We start from the raw sequence: 18440 nt of genomic DNA on the forward strand, positions 1-18440 counted from the left end.
GCTATAACGTCCAACTCCGCGAATCAAAATCAGTATCGAACGGAGCGGCGCGTCACATCGTGGATCCGATTTCTGAAACTTCTTTCTGACCGATCAATACATCAACCTCCCACATGGCGCGAAAATATACACGAATGACGAGTTACAAAATAATCTGTATGATCGTCGTACCGACGTTATATTTACTTTTCGTAAATACGTTGGCCACATTTCTTCCAAAGGTTATGGAAAGTACGAATAATCCTATGGATATGCGTAAGTGAATTCTCTCAATCTTTTTCGTTACCTACTCACCTTCTCATTCACCTATACCTACCGGAGTGGGTAGACACACCAACGTACAAGCTGGAATAATTTCGGTAATATGTGTTAAAATAATCGAAAACTCATTTGGAGTGAACGTACGATTAATAAGAAGCGATATCGAATAAAAAGCGCTTACCGAATTTATACATCCGTTAGATATTTCGACGAAACACGTATACATATACATACATATATACATATACACAACATATAAGAGTATGCGTAACACGTATGTAGGTTGTATGTACCTACACATACGTGTATATTTGTTTCGAGGGAAAGAATATACTCTATACTCTATCTATACCATTCGCGCGTAGGGAGTAGGGATATATTGTATGGGCAGTAAAGATTAATGGAAATTTTAACAGTAACCACCATCATTCGATAGACCATAGTTCTCCTGTTTCGTTTTCACTCCTACGTTTTCTCTTTCTTTTGTCAAGAATCTGCTCACCACTGTTTCTTTATTAGTGTTTGTTGCGTATGTGCGCGTGTATGCGAATAGTATATATTATCGTAAACAAACATATTTTCTGTCAAGGGTTTCGCAAACTCTTGCAGTTAAACTCGAGTGCCATGGGACCAGGAGGAGGAATAGAGGACACCAAAAATTGTACTTCACCAGCGATCAAAGAGTTTCCGTCCGATGGCCTCACGCGACCACAAAGACAATCGGGATTTATAATTGTACATTTTTTAATAGCGATTTACATGTTCCTATTGCTAGCTATCGTTTGCGACGATTTCTTTGTTCCGTCGATAAAAAAAATTTGCTATAGTAAGTTAAATCGAGAGAAACTTTTCATTCTTTCTACCTATACGTTCGAACATGCAAGGTAAGAAGCGGTGTGTTTGTGCAACGAGTAAAACTAATAATTTCCAGAGATCAATGTAACGGAGGATGTCGCAGGCGCAACGATAATGGCCGCAGCCAGTTCCAGTCCGGAATTGTTCATTAATATCGTAGGTACTTTCGTCACGGAAGGAGATTTAGGTGTTGGTACAATTGTTGGTTCTGCTGTTTTCAACATATTAGCCGTACCTGCCTGCTGCGGCTTATTCGCAAATCAAGTACGAATTTTTCACCACCTTGCTAACAAAGTGATATAATAGGATTGTAAAAACTTTCGGATATTTATTTACGCAAGCAGCTGTCACTGAGAATAAAAGTTATTAAGAGACATGCTAAGTGAATATATGTATATGTATATATAATTGTACATACTTGTTCACAGGTACTGAATTTGGAATGGTGGCCTGTTACACGAGATTCTATTGCATACGCAATTACAGTTGCTCTATTAATTTTGACGCTGCGTGACGGACGCATCGAGTGGTACGAAGCATTGATTCTCATACTCGTCTACATTCTTTACATCTCTGGTAGGTATAGCGTAATGATTCGTTAAGCCGATTCAATCCATCTTTGCAACTTCATAAATCGCAAATTAAATTTTTCATTTCTGTTTAATATAATTTCTCACGCTCTTATCCCAAAATTTCCATGCTGGTCACACACATATTCGCATTGTTAAATTAAACATTAGAAACCAACGTGGCCCGTTTCAGCAATGTGTTTCAATCGTCGTATCAACGACTTTCTTCAGCGCTCAACAACGACCAGAAGAAAGTATAAGAATCTTACAGAAGAAAGTCCCTTGATTCCTAATGGTAAGATTATGCCACTTGTACTTTACGTTCTTGTATTACATGTACATACATACATACATACATACATACATACATACATACATACGTACATACGAACATGCGTACGTACCTATACATAAGTATAATATCTTTTGTCGAGCTTACCTACACTTATAAAATAGAGACTGAAAATACCAATTCATCTTTTCGATTTTCTCAGATACAATTAAAACCGCGGATATAGGTCTGTTGGAGTCGGGAGAAATGGACGAATCCCGTAAGTATACGAATACATATGTATAGTGCGCAATTTATAACACGGTTTCTGACATGACAAACAATAGGTTTGCTCACAATTTCTATACGATCCACAAGAACGGCCGAATGTAACAATTAGTACCTACAGTAACAAGCAATGCGTTGTCCTAAGTCATTTCAAAGTGAAACACACTTACAAAATGTGTACTTAATAAGTACTACTTATGTACATATGTATACATATAACTATGTACATTGTGTTTCAGTCGATATCGTAAATATGCAAAGTTGGCCAATCTCAGCATGCGAAAAAATGTGGTGGGTGATTACATGGCCGATTAATTTCGTACTTCTCATTACAATTCCCGATTGTAGAAGACATACATTGAAATCTTGGTACCCACTCACCTTTACCATGTGCATAGTATGGATTGCAACTACTTCCTATATAGTAGGATGGGTTATCACAATCATCGGTACGTGTTTCATAATACTTTGGTAATCTTTTAATTATTTTTCTTTCGTGCAAGTAATTGAAAATGACACAGTTGTGTCGTGAAATGTTCTTTCAACATCGCGTGACATTCAATTCCAGGCGATACATTTAGGATCCCTGACTCTATAATGGGATTGACCTTTCTTGCGGCAGGAATGAGCGTGCCAGAAGCTGTGTCAAGTGTTATAGTTGCGAATCAAGGTAATTCTCGTCTTTTTAAGTGCGCATTCCTTACACCGTTCGGTATTATAGACATATCGAATAGAGGACACATACAAAGCTACCCGTCGCGTCGTTTAAATTCACCTCAAGATAAAACATCGTGTCTACCAATTTGCTGCTACGAATACGATCCATCATGATAATCAATAGAAATCAGAATAGAATAACAACTACCTAGCTAATAACAATATATTGTAGTATGCATATGTATACGAAATACGATCGTGTAAGTAAAGACTCAAAAGACTGACGATGAGTTATATGCGTGTTGTATTGTATGTATAATATATATATATATATATATATATATATATATTTATTTATTTATGTATATCTACATACATGTACATATATATGTATACATATGTACATACAAGAATGCAGCACACGGATTATCGCCACTCAATTATCGAATTTCAATGATCCTGGAATCGTTGCCACTTTCTATGTGTTACTCCCTTTCCATCAAATGTATAACCGAATGTTTACGGTATACGTCTTCTAAATGCTTTTTCTATTTTCAGGACACGGAGCCATGGGCATAAGTAATTCGATCGGTTCGAACGTGTTCGACGTATTACTCTGCCTCGGATTACCTTGGTTTTTAAAGGCGGCATTTTTTCCGAAAGTGCCTCACGAACATTATATAAAGATTAATTCGCAGGGATTAATTTACAGTTCAATATCATTGTTTTCTACTCTCACAATCCTTTACTTATCCCTCGTCATTGCCAAATTTAAATTAACGCGAACCGTTGGGATCGCTTGTCTCATAACATACGCCATTTTCTTGATGTTTGCTTCTATCCTTGAGCTTAATACGTTCTTTGTAGTTAATTTACCAATGTGTGTTGACTGATAGTTGGATATCCATATTATTACAGACCTATTTATCGTTCATCCTCAAACGGTACTAAAAAACGTAACATTTCGAACAAATCATACCGCAAACATTCAATTATCTATGTATATATGTATATAATTCTGTTCCTTCTTGGCAAATAAGGTGCATCGAATTGTTGACATGCCAGTACCAGCCGGTACAGATATCGGCTATACATATGACGATCCCATTGTGCTCGTAAACAATTGCATTTAAGCTTCGAAAGGACTTTGATAATACATAATTATAAATATATTTTATGTATCTATGTACATATGTTTTCGATGCGAAAAAGACGTGCGAGTATGTGTGCATTAGGATGGGCCTTATTTTTCAACATCCTATTTATTTTGCTCTCACCCCCTAGTACGTTTCCATTGTATAAAAAGATAATCCATGAAAAAGTTTATTACAATTGGACAACAGAAAAGAGTGCCGACCAGGTCTTAAAGTTTTGAATTTATCGATGTTTTTGGAGTTTATAAAGACTTTCTCAAAAATGGTAAGTCTCATCGAAATTTTGTTCAAATAATATTAAAAGAGCATTAAATTTGCTATAATTTCTCCCTATGTGTCTTTTTTTCCTACCCCCATCCATTTTTAAAATAATAGCGTTTGAATACTGGAAAATTCAAGTTATAAATTATTACTTAATGTTAAGATTAATAACAATACATCTGATGTAAGTATGGTAAGTTAAATAATAAATAAATATGTATGTAGGTATAATATTAATTATCAGATATTATTTGCAAAAGCATACATATAATTAGTTTCAGAGATATTCTGAATATATTCAACTTGAGGCACAAGGTCTGCGAGATCTGCGACGCAAAGCTGCCCCAAAAATATCTAGACAAACCATAAACCAATCCATCTTTCTAAGTATATTGCAAACATAAACCCAGTAAAATATAGAATACATAACAAGACAATGATGTTATACTTAGAAAAATGGGAAAACCCCTTATTTTTGTAAAAACAAAAGAATAAATAAAGATTCATCAGTAACATAAATAATTCATTTATTAATAATAAAATTAAATTAAATATTTAGTAGTAACTGAAACGGAAAACGTAGTCTTTGACTTCGCAAGTGAATTAAATTTGCTACATTTAAGTAGAAAATATTTCTGAATATTTCATTGTGGAGGTAGCATCCATATTGAACAAGGTTATGTCAATCATAACATAGATGGTAGATGGAGATGCTGCAGGTAGCAATGCAGAAAAACTTGTTCTATACATATTTGAAAACAGCATTTTTGGAAACTCACACCTACCATATATACCTATATTATTTTAATATTGAAAATATTTAAATACAGATTCCTTAATTATTAATATAAACAACATTGTATTGTGTTGAGAGTAATTACAATATCAAATATTGATGGGTCCAATATACTCAGTCCATTCGATACCAGTACTTTTTTTCGATACCTACTTGGTATCGCAACCGTACGTATCGATACCAAAAATACTCGGTATCGAAACAAATGTATCGAGTAATGTATCTACACCCGCGAGCAAACTCGGCTTCCACTAGGGGAAAAAGTAATATAGGAGTTAGGACCTCTACTACTTGGTATATTTATTTCAAACACTGAAATAAATGTTAAACCGAATGTTAATTTCGCATAAGTTTCACTAACTCCGAGACCAAGTGGTAGGAGGTCTTTTCCTTACATTACTTTTTCCCCTAGCGGTAGCCGAGTTTGCTCGTGAGGAGGGTACATAACATACGTATGTATAATTTTGAATCTTAAATATTCAGTGCTCATCGGGTTGCGTAGAGATTGGTAGAGATCGTGTAAATGATTGGTTAAGAAACTGCTACTGTTATAGATGGCGGTTGTATACCGGAACATAGGATCGTACAGTTGTTGGCTTTCTATACTCGCTCGAAAAATTTGTGACAGTGAAGTGTGTGTCAACGCCCAGTTGCTTGTGAGTGTTTCAGTTGAGATTTCTACGTTCCATTCTTTATTCCACTTTATTCATGTACCTACGGTTCTTACGTGGTTAAATCTTGAAAACTACAATCGGATGTATCTGTCTACACATTTGGATAATATCACTTGAGATGATAAACTCATATATTTCGTGGAATATTTAAAATGGCGATCTGAAAAAACAATAATTTCAGAGGAGACCTGTGCGTACATACCTATTATTTTCATTGCTTCGTGTTGAGGTTCGACAGACGCGTTTTTTGTTTTTCATCTACACAGTCTATTTTACATATTTCAAAATGACGAGGTTTTCGATTAACAATTGATGATTATGTCCCTTCATTTACCGAGGACACGACAGAGACGTTGTGGGACGTAGTGGAACGTGACTGGATGTAATGGGACGCGACGTGACCTGACAAAACTTGTGGGACTATATTATGTATAGACAAGACCGTATGCGGTGGAACTGAATAAGACAGAAATTCACTCATGCCGCCGACAAGTAATCTTGTGTTAAGAAGTTGTCCTCTTTATCGGATTATGATATGTCTCTAATAACACACTGTTCTTCTTGTTGTGCAGAGTGAGCCCAATAAAACGAGAAAAATGCAAACAATTAAGTGCGTTGTAGTTGGTGATGGTGCAGTAGGTAAAACTTGTCTGTTGATTTCGTACACTACCAACAAATTCCCATCTGAATATGTTCCAACAGTGTTCGACAATTACGCAGTCACAGTTATGATTGGGGGTGAACCGTATACGTTAGGATTATTTGATACAGCTGGTAAGTTTTGATTTCATCGTATGTATTGCTATTTCATTGATTCATTCATAGTTGAATATTGCTTACGGGTGTACGTGTTTGTATATGTAGATTTTCAATGTTCAAAAAAAAATCTTAATCACACTTGTAACAATTTGTCTCCTTTTTCTTGTATGTTCAAAGGTCAGGAGGATTATGATAGACTACGTCCTTTGAGTTATCCTCAAACCGATGTGTTTCTTGTGTGTTTCTCTGTTGTGTCCCCGTCTTCTTTTGAAAATGTTAAAGAAAAGGTTGGTGTCAAAAATTTGCATTGTGTCTTCCTTCGAGCAAAATACCTATAAGAATAATTGACAAATGCCTTACCAGTGGGTTCCAGAGATAACTCATCATTGTCAGAAAACTCCATTTTTGTTGGTTGGTACTCAGATCGATTTGCGAGATGATGCTCCAACTATTGAGAAACTTGCAAAAAACAAACAAAAGCCCATATCAGCGGAACAAGGTGAAAAACTCGCAAAAGAACTGAAAGCAGTGAAATATGTCGAATGCAGTGCTCTTACACAGGTATACTTGGAGCATGTAACATGGTTTCACTGTACAATATTAAATGTTTTCCCCAACGCTGGACGTTTTTCCTTTTTTTTGCTTTTCAGAAAGGCTTGAAAAACGTGTTCGACGAAGCGATTTTGGCAGCTTTAGAACCTCCCGAGCCGGTTAGAAGAAGACGATGTATCGTGTTGTAGAACGCAGCCGATATCATTTCTAAAATCTATTAGCGCAGTTCAGCGGAAGACTGTGAATCGTTTCATAATAAAGTGCATGCGAGAACATTTTCGACGATCAATAGTTTCGATATCCGAGTGAGTATCGGTACGAGCCGTCGTTCGTCGTTTCTGATGCATTCGACACGTGCTCGATTCGAACGAAAAATTCACACAAACAGAAATGAAAACAGATTTTGTACATGCATCAAATGTGCATTTGTATGTTTATGTGTATGTATTGCTATCCGTCGTCGTATTCGTTGAAAAGATACAATCGATGATCGATGATCGGTTTGACTCGAACCGATTTACTTCGATGAGCATTAATACTTTGACTATCGCAGGAAAGGAGTGGTGTATAATCACCAAGAGCAACTTTCATATTAAGATACCAGGAAAACATTGAACTATTTAATATGTAAGAGGTTTTTATCGATCAATTGCTAGTGTGAATTCTTTAATAAATCAGTTTTAAAAAAGACAATTCGAATCTATAAGTACACAGATCACGACTTATGTTTCGATGCGTATAATTTTTATCTACTGTTTTCTCATTTTCGGGGGATAATACGATTTGCGGTATTCACTCGATGTATGCTTATATAGATACATATAATAGTTATTAATCTTTATGGTACACAGTAGCGAAGTTTCTGAAATTTGTCACCAAATTAATTTTTATCAGGCCCCCAATCGTTTTGTTACGTGTTTGTCTATTAATCTGTTCTCTTGTTTGTTTGTTAACGCCTTTGCGATTTATTCATTCGTACAGCTTAACTACGTTTCATTTTCCATGAACATTCAAAGAGAAGGAATTAGCACAATTGCATGATTGAAGCTTTATTTACATACACTTTTTCACATCCTTGCATAATTAAGTAAACTTTATAGTACATGTAAAACTTGTTCTAAAATTTGGCCGTTTATTACCACGAATGTATATTTGGTACTTAACTTTGGATCGAAATTGATCACACTCGAATATCGTTATCGATATCAAATGTTAGTACCTTATCGTCTACTCTAACATTTTAATACTTTGTTTCTATATATTTAAATCGTTACAATACCGACTGCAATACACGGGGTGATTACACATACACACACATGCGCGCGTGCACGTTGCACACACACACACACATATCACATACACAGTGTATCTACACAATGCGTTTGCTCATTTCATTAATCGTTGCTGCCCCCCACTTGTTTACCGATCGTCTTACGAAGCAGTCTGTATTTGTTTGCCCGTGTAATCTCATGGTTTCTTGGAGAAACTCGAACAATACCACCGACAGATAACCAACGCTATGCATGCGTTATTTGTATGTTTATATCAGAAGAACATAGCATGCAATATGTATAAAAATTAATTAAACCTTAACGCGAGAACTTTCCTTTGACTATTGATAACTTTTAATTTTGCGTTTCGAATACTAGTTTTATTTTTGCCGATCACACGCCATTCGTTTCATTTGTTTTCTCTTTTATCGCCTTTTTCGTTGTGTCGATACTTGCAACGATTGATTTTGAAACCGCTACGTAATATTTTTCTCATAAACGCAAGACGGAAAAGAAAGGAGAAGCGGTCGAAGAAAATAAGGAATATAAAGAAGACAATCCATGAAATAAAACACGAATTCTGGGATATATTTTATCTTGAAATTTCATCATATTTTTAAGTTAAACTTAATCAAATGACCCTGAAGAAATTTTGTATGTCATTCACACTTTGCATCAGTTTAGTTGAACCGTTTCTATTTGCGATGCATTTCACCTTTTCTTTTTCATCATGATACTCTTAATTAATTAGTCAATTCCACCACAGAAATTGAATTTAACTTACTTATAAATTTTTGTCACTGCTAGCTACGTTTGCACGTATACTTAAATTTAACGTATTTTGTTAAACGTATCCAACGTACTTTGGTTTATATGTAAATATGTTTGTGATTATTAGCGTACGCATATGATCATGACTAGAATTGATTGCAATTCGGGACCCCAATACTTAATATGCACGACAAAAGAAAAGTTTTCGTCGCGATCAGGTTACGATTTGCAGTGACTAGTCTAGTCGTATCGTGTAACAGTTAGTATGTTCGAATGTTTTTGATATTACGTATTTTCGATGAAACAAATACAATTCTACTTTCTTGGGACTCTCTCAGTGGCCATATTGGCGATATTTTTTCGTATTATAGCTATTCTTCAAAGTAATAATGCTTGCGAGCTAGTAAACATAGCGATACCAAACGAAAGGTTTGGATTCTGCGGTTAAAAAAAAGTAGCCACAATGAAGATGACGACGACAACAACAACAAAAACAGGGAAACTGATACTTTTGCGACAATGCCGTGCAAAGCATTCTCCTTTTGATTTAATTTCTTTTTGTAGAACAATTTTCTGAAGTTGTTCGAAATGTTTAAGCCGGGCTCGTAAAAGGGGAACTCCTGCTTTTCGGGCCACTGGGCTTTCTTTACACACTGTATCGTTACTTCCGAATGGCAAAAAAGTTGAAAGAGTCTAGTGCTACGCGAAAGATGCTCGTCGTCGCTTACAGGGCGATCAGTAGTGGACTTGTCGGGGACTTTGTGATCCGTATGTATTTCGATTTGGTCTTCTGTCTGTATTTGTTTGCCTGTCTCTGAGATCACCTAAACACTAGCACCCAAAACGAACAACCCTGGTTCTTCCATCTGACCTTTTACGAAAACGTACGCATAATATAATTGTTCCATCGTGAATATACTGTAATAGGTACTTGATGCAGCGTCGGATCAAGGGGGGTTCAGGGGGGTCCCGTTAATTTTTTTTAAAAATAAATTTCAATTATGAAGATTTATGTATTTTGTTGTGCTGTATTACCCCCTGCTCTATTCTACCAAGGAGACCCGTGAAAATTGGATAGCCCTGGACTACAAAAAATCTTAATTCGGGCCTGACTCGATGGGACAAATTGTATAATGGTTTTGTAAAACGTCACATACACGATACAAAATCGTGGAATGGTTCGGAAATAAATCTCTATTGACGGTTTTTAAGTTTTATGTAATGCAAGCCCATTAATAAAAATAGGACTCTGTAGGGAACGGCCTGTTTTCAGTAACTAAAAGCATACTCGACGGTTTGTACTTGAATGAATTTCAAGACGGTCCTTTTTATATTTGTTCCTTCCACTATACACATAGTACATACGTGTACATGTAGTACGTATGCAGAATTTAGTTACTCAAACGATACGATTGAATCGAGCGTGCACATTCGTTTGCGGGATATGATCTTATATGGATTAACGTAATTGGTCGTCTATTTTTGCTGAAATATTCTGCAAGGGAACGAAATCACTAAAACCACGAAAAATCCATTGAGAAATATTTTCACAGTGTTTAGCAACCAACCATTTTAACGTGCAGCGTGCATCTGGCTTGTTAACATGGTCTAATATCTCGTCGCGAAACGTACATACACGTTTAAACGTTCATTGCATAATACACTGAATTTTGGACATGATTCGGTAAAGTAACACCGTTGGGGTTTCGCATCACGTATGGATTAGACGTAAGTAAAATTCCTGGTTGCGAAACATCATGAGAAGCCGTGCTCGCTGCTCCTTCTGGAACACCGCGTTCTATTACAGCATAGGTTCCGATTACTTGTGGTTGTTGTTGTTGTTGCTGTTGTTTCGAAGGAGAAGAAGGAACTTGCACAGAAGATGATGGCGAGCATGAAGACGAGGAAGAGGAGAAAGAACAGGACGAGGAACAAGAAGACGATGATGAAGATGAGGAGGACGACAACGAAGAAGATGCAGAGGAAGCGTTACAAGATGTTGAAACGGATTGAATAATTCCATGTGTATTCTCGGACAAGCGATTTGGAATCACGAGCTGAGAAGACGCCTGCTGTGATGTTATGCCCGTAATTGTCGGGAAAGGGGAATAGGGTGTAGTAGACATGGAGGATGAATACGAGGATTGCGACGGAGAAAATGGAGTGGCACAAGAAGCAATCGACGTAGAAGTAGAAGAAGACAAAAATGTTTGAGCCGATTGCAATTCGGACGATGGCGTGACAATCGTACGTCCCAAATGTAATTGATAGAAACAATAAGAATTTTCAGCGTTGACAAGTTCACTGCCAGCGAGGGTTGCACACTTCGATGGCGCAATCACGGTACTAGGGGACGAGGAAGAAGACGCGGCTATAGAGGACGTTGATGGCGGTAGACGATAAAATATAGGTTGATGGTGATGTCGATGATTTGGAGGACGATGATGATGATGATGATGATGATGATGATGATGATGATGATGATGATGATGATCAAGTTGCTGCTGCAACGAATGATTCATGGTACGAGGAACAGGAGAAACAACAGCGCCCGATATTCGAAAGTCTTCCGATGCCTGATGACGTTGATGTAAATGAAGATGCAAGGCTTGTTGCGTTGGTTGCAGTGTGACAGGATCAGAAGATGAGATCGGCGCGAGTCGGGAATCAAAAGGAGGAGAAGAAGAAGAAGAAGACGTTCCTGTGGACATAGAATGTACGCCCACCGAGCCAGGAGGAAGGGGAGGAATATTGGCTTGCGTGAAATTCGATATCGGCGAGAGTGAACGATTCCCAACATGATAATATCTTAATTGCTGTTGAGACGTAGACACTGATTGCGGTCGAGTTTGCATTTGATGGTCGTTTTTGTTCGATCGAGGGTAAGGATACCTCTCGATATGGGTCGCGTAACTAGCGGATGGATGAGCCGGTAGAATGCGTTGAATGTTTTGATACGTTGGATCGGATAGACCGTTATACGGAACAAAATACATGGTCCGGTAACACTTTCCGTTCGGAGGCAATTCGCTATTCATTGCGGGTATTATGTTGCAACGATAATTGGATAGAGTCGCTACAACTGCCGGTGTTTCTCTTCTTCGAACGTTCGCTGCAAGATTGTTCATGGAGTAATCTCTAGTAGTGAGAATACCATCCATTTCTTCGGCTCCAACTGCGACGCCTCTTGTGTGTCTTGCGTTAACCGCGTTCAACTGTTCTTGAAAATACTGTTGGCCGTTCCGTTGTTCCTGATAAAAATGAAACGCGGCATCGTTTGGCGGTAACGGAGCGTGTTGTCGCGTATACGAATCGTCCGTATAAGATCCACGTTCCAACGAAGTCGGCGCGTTAACGTTGGTATTCTCAACGATAGTTTGATAAATGTCATCAATTTGTTTTTGCATCGTGTTGATTCTGTTAATCGTGTTTGCGTCGCGTTCGTCTGTGGCCAAGTTACCGATAAAAGAGCGTGGGTTGGTGTCGTCGAGCGTCGTCTCATCGTATACTCCAATTCGGCCGTCAACCTGGACGCTATTGTTATCGTAATAGGTCGGCTGTGACGAATGGAAATTTGACTTGGACATGTTTGAAGTATCATTTTCTGGAACTGTCCGATGGAGAGTTTCAATCGATGTACGGTTTGGCAAACGTTGTTTAATACCTGTTACCGAAGGTCTACGATTAAAACCGTAATCATTCAATTCATCGTCATCGTCATCGTCGACGTCGTCGTCGTCGTCGTCGTCATTGTGGTCGTTATTGTCGTTGTTGTCGTTGTTGTCGTTGTTGTCGTTGTTTTCGTTGTCGTCATTGTGGCTGTGGTCATCGCCGTTTTTATGATTGGCGTTGCTTGGAATAATTGCTGTCGCGTCGTTTTTTCCGAAACCATCGTTCTTTTCGTCTCTCTGATCGTTGTTGCTGCCGTACCGGTAGTGATCCATACCACGTTGAGCGTCTCCATGGTTCTTATTCTCGTAAGTGTTGCGGTTGCTATTCGTAAGATCCTCGTGGTACGCAGGTTCGAATAGTTGCCGACTATCATCGCGTTCGTTTCGTCCATCGGCAATTCTCTCGGGTCTGTTGTCCACGCCGTAGGTGGTATTCATAGTATGCATTTTCGAAAAGTAATGATCTTCAACCTCGTTGTAACGACGTTTTATTCTTTCCGTTCTAAATTTGTCTTGTTCGACGAACGCGAGTAATTCGTCGGTTGTGCTGTCTCCTATATCGGGCCTGCTGATAAGTATCGGTGTACCTTTGGTAACATCCGGTGGACCTACATATGAGTTCCGTTCATCCTCCCGTAAGACTGCCTCAATGTCTTCCAAATTGTAAGGCGAAATGGTAGTGTTAAAATTCGCCACCGTGTCACGGCTTTCGTTGATCATCGTTCTAGAATCTTGACGATAATAATCTTCTTGAGTATCCGTGTTATTTACGGTTACGCACGATAACGGTGCTAAACTGGCCAAGAATTGTTTACGTACGTCCAAGTTATGTGTCTTTATCATAGAATTCTTGGATTGCTGACACTCTTTGACCATGTTGCTATGTTTCCCATTATTATTTCCTAGACCAAGATCCGGCATGTTTGAATTTTTCTTGTGTACAAACAAGTCGGTTAGCTTCTTATACGTCGATTGACTGTGCGATTGATCCGGGACAAACGCTGAACTCCCACAACCACCTCCGCCACATCCATTTAAGGAGTTCTGCTTATGATAATTCGAAGCCGTGATCGTTGTGGTTACAGATGTAAACGACGAATTCGAAGCTAAAAATGTCGTAGTCGTTGACGATGCTGCGGTGGTTGATATCGTTGCATCGGATAATTCACCGAATTCTGAAGTTATCGGTACCGGTGTTGGTAAAGTCGGTGGTAACGACTGTGGTAACGTCGACGTCGCTTTAATGTTCATAACGGTGGTCTCGTTTCGAACGACCGGCCTCGTCGTTGGGAATGCTACAGTTTCCTCTTGGCCCGACGGTGATCCGCGTTCCAGTAAGTCGGCTGGAATTTCTGTATAAATTGTAGAATCTGCAATTTTTGGCGAATTTGAACAGACTGATTCGTCCTCATCCTGATCCACGCAAGTGAGTTGGCGAATTCGTTCCTCCAAGGATAAACGCTTCGAAGGAGGGTTCTTCTTTCGAGAGGTTGAACGGTACTTCTCGAGGAGACTTCTTCGCAGCGTATTCCTTTCTATCGTTCTTTTAACTAGATTGGATTCGCCGTCGAAGGAATTGGAATTGCTCTGATTCTCCAAAGTTTTCGATCTTTTCACGGCATCGAGTAAACGTGAATTTTCAGTAGTAACGAGAAGCCCGAAACTATCGTCGTCCAAGTCATTAGGAGAATTTGTCAAAGAAATAGATAACTTACCAGGAGGGGCCGGGGGCGGCGAAACGAACTTTGGATTAGGAAATAATTGTCTGACGGCAGAATTTGGTTTCAAACTGTTACCTGCTAAGGAAGAATTGCCGATTTTGAATACAAGAGAGAGCTCCTTTATCTCCGATGACGTTGTTTCGTTTCGGGTGAGACGATCCTCCTTGGAGTGATCTTCGATCTCTTCGTTAGTCACTGGTTTCGTTGACATCGATTGTCGTATTTCGTTATATTTATCGGCAGTGTTGGGACTCGGTAAAGTTTCCTCGCAACGGGCAATACGTTCGACCGACTCGCTAACATCGTTGTTGACAATCTCGTGAGAAGCAGTAGTAACTGTTTCGGCGACGTTTTCCCTATCGCTCGTTTTAACGTCGTTGGATCGATTCGTATCTTCCCGCCGGACAATACATTCCTTTTCTTCACTGATTTCTCGCACGATTCGTCGTTCTGTGACAGTTGTCATGGTTATCGTCTCCACGAGATAACGATGCCGTCCCTCTACGAACAGAAAACATAAGTATACGTGTCGGCATTCAATATATATATATATACTATATATCTACACACACACACACACCACACGTACCCGTAGATGTCGTTCGTTGCAATTGTTCATTGATTCTCTTTCCGTTTCCAACGCTATCGTCGTCCTCTGTAACAGCCATTTTATGATCGTGCTGCGAACCGTCTTCGATTTCTGCACCTGTAATAGTCATGGTAGTTTGTTCATTTGGTCAACTATGCCGACAGAACTACATATCATGAAATAGAAAAATAAATATATTTTATATGTATAGAACGGAGCTCATTTTGTGTCAGGAATGTGTGCACGGTTTTATTCTTGCCACGTATCTACGTACCGTGAAAATACCGGAGTCACGCTAGGCTGTACTTCCGGTGAGTGTGAGTGTGCCGACGTGCATCGACATTTTAACGTTCGTGAACGCTGATAAGTATGTACGTACATATAGATATACATAATATGATATGTGACCAATGTTCACTCGTTAAACCTACTCTTCAACGTTACAAAGTAACAAAGAGGGCAACAGTTTTCGCGGTATGGATCTCTCAATAATTTTAAATAGCGCATAACAAAATGAAGTGGGTAAATACAGAGTTTTTCCGCGTATTTTCAATATGCCCATACAATAAGTAGGGTCGAAAGAAATGAATTACATGGGAATACGCACTATGGGTAGGTAAGTACATATATTGTTGCGCGCAGAACCATACTTTTCTCTAGTCCAAGCTCAATACGAGTTTCTTTATTGTTTTCTTTGTAAGCATCGATTTTCTATCGATTCATGATCACGAGAGAGAAACAAATATACGGGTATAAGACAGTTTTAAGCATATATTACTAACAATAAGTAAACGCGAGTGTTTATCTAGTCAATCTAGTGATTCGCACGAGTGTCGTACAACTCACCTGGAGTTTGTTGATATCGGAGATGATCAAACGTTGGTGGCGAGCAATGCGTCGTCCCGACGGAAAATTCACCATCGGAACAAACATCTTTGTAACCCTCTGGTGGGCTTAGTGTTTCCTGTTGCTGATGCTCTTGCCGTGGAGGCGACGATGAATATATCGTCCCATCTAAGGTCGGCGGTGGTGGAGGAGGAGGCGGCGGAAGCGGCGGCGGCGGCGGCGGCGGCGGCGGCGGCGGCGGCGGCGGCGGCGGTGATGACGGTACCGGTGGTGGCGAAGACGACTGAAGCAACGTTGATGACGTTGCCGTTGATATTGACGGAATAATACGTGCGTTCGTTTCGCGAATATTAGCTAACGCTATATGCTTTCGATTCCTATCGTATCCCCTACCTGCGTCGATTCTTTCTCGCTTATGTTTATCTCGCGCGTCCGTCTTTAGCACCATATCCACCTCTTTCGCTATTTCAATTTCTCGTTCATTAGTTTCCGATTCTCTGTTTCCCTCCTTTCTATCTACATCTTCTTCTATCGCATCGTCCACCTCCTCTTCTTCTCGATCATCTATTTCATCGCCATCTCCGTCTATTCCGTATTCCTCTTCTTCTTCATCTTGTTCCTCCTCTTCGTCATCGTGCAATTCCGTACAACCAAAACGTTCATCGTTGCAACTCGTTCCTTTGACAGGGTTTCTTCCGAGTGTTATCTCTTCGTCCCTTTCCACGCCACGGTATGGCGAAACGTTATCGTCCGAGATACCGAAATGGAGATTTAATTCGGCTCTACACTCTTTGCAATTTCCTAGCCGTAAAAATTCGTGCTCCTGACAGCAACAATCGCAGTCTTCTTCGTAATCGGGACAGCATTCCTCCTTTATCAGTATTATATAATCCGCCGCGAAGAATTCATTTAACTTTTCATTTATTACAACTCGATTCTTCTGCGATTTGTTCTTAGATTGTCCGGGTTTTTTCAACAGGGACTTGAGAATCTTCGCAGGCTGCTCCACCGGAAGTTTGCTTCCGTGCTCCTTCATTGTCGAGGCTTCTTTTCCCTCTCCTTTTTCCTCTATAGATATCTGTTGTCTCCGCTGTGTTTACGGTACTACAGTCCTTTCTCCCCGGGGTGTTGCGCTATTCGTCCTTTTCTGCTAACCGCCTTTACCGCCACTCGTTTCTCTACTTGGCCGCTACGCATGTATTATAAAAAGCAATTTCGATTTTGCATTTAAAAAAGGCACCTCGCATACACGCTTACTATTACGTTTAATCGATCGTCTACGATCGATGAAACGATCGTGTTAAGTGATGGTATCGTTAAACCTGCACACCATATTTTTTTCTAACGACGAACCTCCGATCAACATTAATTCGGAACGATATCTCGGTTCGTTATACGCATGCAGATTCGTGAACAGATATCAATACATCCAAAAGAAAGAAAGACTGCAGTGTATTGTCAGAACCATCGACCGTATTGTTGTACTTTTCTTTTTTTCATTCGAAACTAAAATCGATCGCATCCGTTCGATTACTTCGCAGACTGCGCGGAATCAAGCACAAAACTCCTCGGAGAATCCATTATGTAGAAATAGAATTGCATGTTCGTAACAATATCGAGCAATTGGTTTTCATTAGGAACGTCCATGATCATCTCGCAAACGGAGGAAAAAACAATTTCCTTGAAGAAACTTATCAACACTGAACTCGGTTCTTTCCACGTACACACGTTAAACAACAGCTAGTTTTTCATTACATTCCGAATATCCGTAACGAACGATTACTATTCGAAATATCGTCAGCGCCGTTATTATCATCAATATCTACTACACATACACACTGCACCGTCGTCGTCATCAACCATACCACCGTCCAAGTTGCCGTTGCCGTTGCCGTTGCCGTTGCCGTTTCCGTCGTTCTCGTTGTCGTTGCCGCTGTCGCCGTCGCCGTTTCAGATACTCTCCGAGTCAATGTCGCGTCGTTGCCGTCACGATCATCGCTTTTTATTTTCTCAAAGAATAGAGTAGTTCGTTGTTCCTGGTGCGCAAGCGAATGCTCATTTTCAGCGACACCACGGTTTATCGATCCCGGACAGTGAACATGGACGTACTTCTAAACGCGACACGGCTCGTAATCGTGTGGTTGTTCTCGTTACGATTTGTGCATTCATCGTAAATACATATGCACGTTCATACATTTTTATGTACGTTCGAACCTGACTCGAGTTACTCGTCTAATGACATTTCATTGTCAAAAGAGATAATTATACGCGCACTACTTAGTCTTGATTAATATCAAAATTTTTATGTGGAAATGTGAATAAACGACGTAACACGGCTGAACGGCACGATAGAACATTAACTTTACATGACATATACATATATAACTACCGTTTTGTTCAACGATTGAGCAGTAACGATCCTGTTGTACGTGATGCGTTAACCGCGACTACCTTCACTATGCGAGCCGTGTAGG

At 39.4% G+C, this 18440-nt stretch overlaps 3 protein-coding genes across 4 annotated transcripts; 2 read left to right on the plus strand and 1 right to left on the minus strand.

The window, feature by feature from the left end:
- The first annotated feature begins 113 nt into the window (after positions 1 to 113).
- LOC107191015 (sodium/potassium/calcium exchanger 4-like) lies at positions 114 to 3794 on the plus strand. Its single transcript, XM_015579936.1, has 9 exons — positions 114 to 255; positions 851 to 1087; positions 1193 to 1380; positions 1545 to 1692; positions 1879 to 1980; positions 2180 to 2236; positions 2484 to 2693; positions 2813 to 2914; positions 3460 to 3794. Exons 1-9 carry the CDS (start codon positions 114 to 116, stop codon positions 3792 to 3794), a joined length of 1521 nt encoding a protein of 506 aa, XP_015435422.1.
- Positions 3795 to 5723: 1929 nt separating this feature from the next.
- On the plus strand, positions 5724 to 7782 carry LOC107190916 (cdc42 homolog). 2 transcript variants are annotated; one of them, XM_015579809.1, is made up of 5 exons: positions 5724 to 5768; positions 6359 to 6560; positions 6723 to 6832; positions 6909 to 7106; positions 7196 to 7782. In XM_015579809.1, exons 2-5 carry the CDS (start codon positions 6383 to 6385, stop codon positions 7283 to 7285), a joined length of 576 nt encoding a protein of 191 aa, XP_015435295.1. In that variant the 5' UTR covers positions 5724 to 5768; positions 6359 to 6382; the 3' UTR covers positions 7286 to 7782. The 2 variants fall into 2 exon arrangements, with proteins under 2 accessions (XP_015435295.1, XP_015435294.1); XM_015579808.1 differs by lacking the exon at positions 5724 to 5768 and adding an exon at positions 5775 to 5976.
- Positions 7783 to 10779: 2997 nt separating this feature from the next.
- Positions 10780 to 17340, minus strand: LOC107190908. Its single transcript, XM_015579794.1, has 4 exons — positions 15967 to 17340; positions 15121 to 15237; positions 14110 to 15032; positions 10780 to 14028 (listed from the first exon to the last, which is right to left on the minus strand). The coding sequence occupies exons 1-4, from the start codon at positions 17000 to 17002 to the stop codon at positions 10780 to 10782; spliced, it is 5325 nt and encodes a 1774-aa protein (XP_015435280.1). The 5' UTR covers positions 17003 to 17340.
- Between the last annotated feature and the right edge of the window lie 1100 nt (positions 17341 to 18440).

Source organism: Dufourea novaeangliae, unplaced genomic scaffold, assembly GCF_001272555.1.
Source record: "Dufourea novaeangliae isolate 0120121106 unplaced genomic scaffold, ASM127255v1 scaffold208, whole genome shotgun sequence".
Classification (NCBI taxonomy): Eukaryota; Metazoa; Arthropoda; class Insecta; order Hymenoptera; family Halictidae; genus Dufourea; species Dufourea novaeangliae.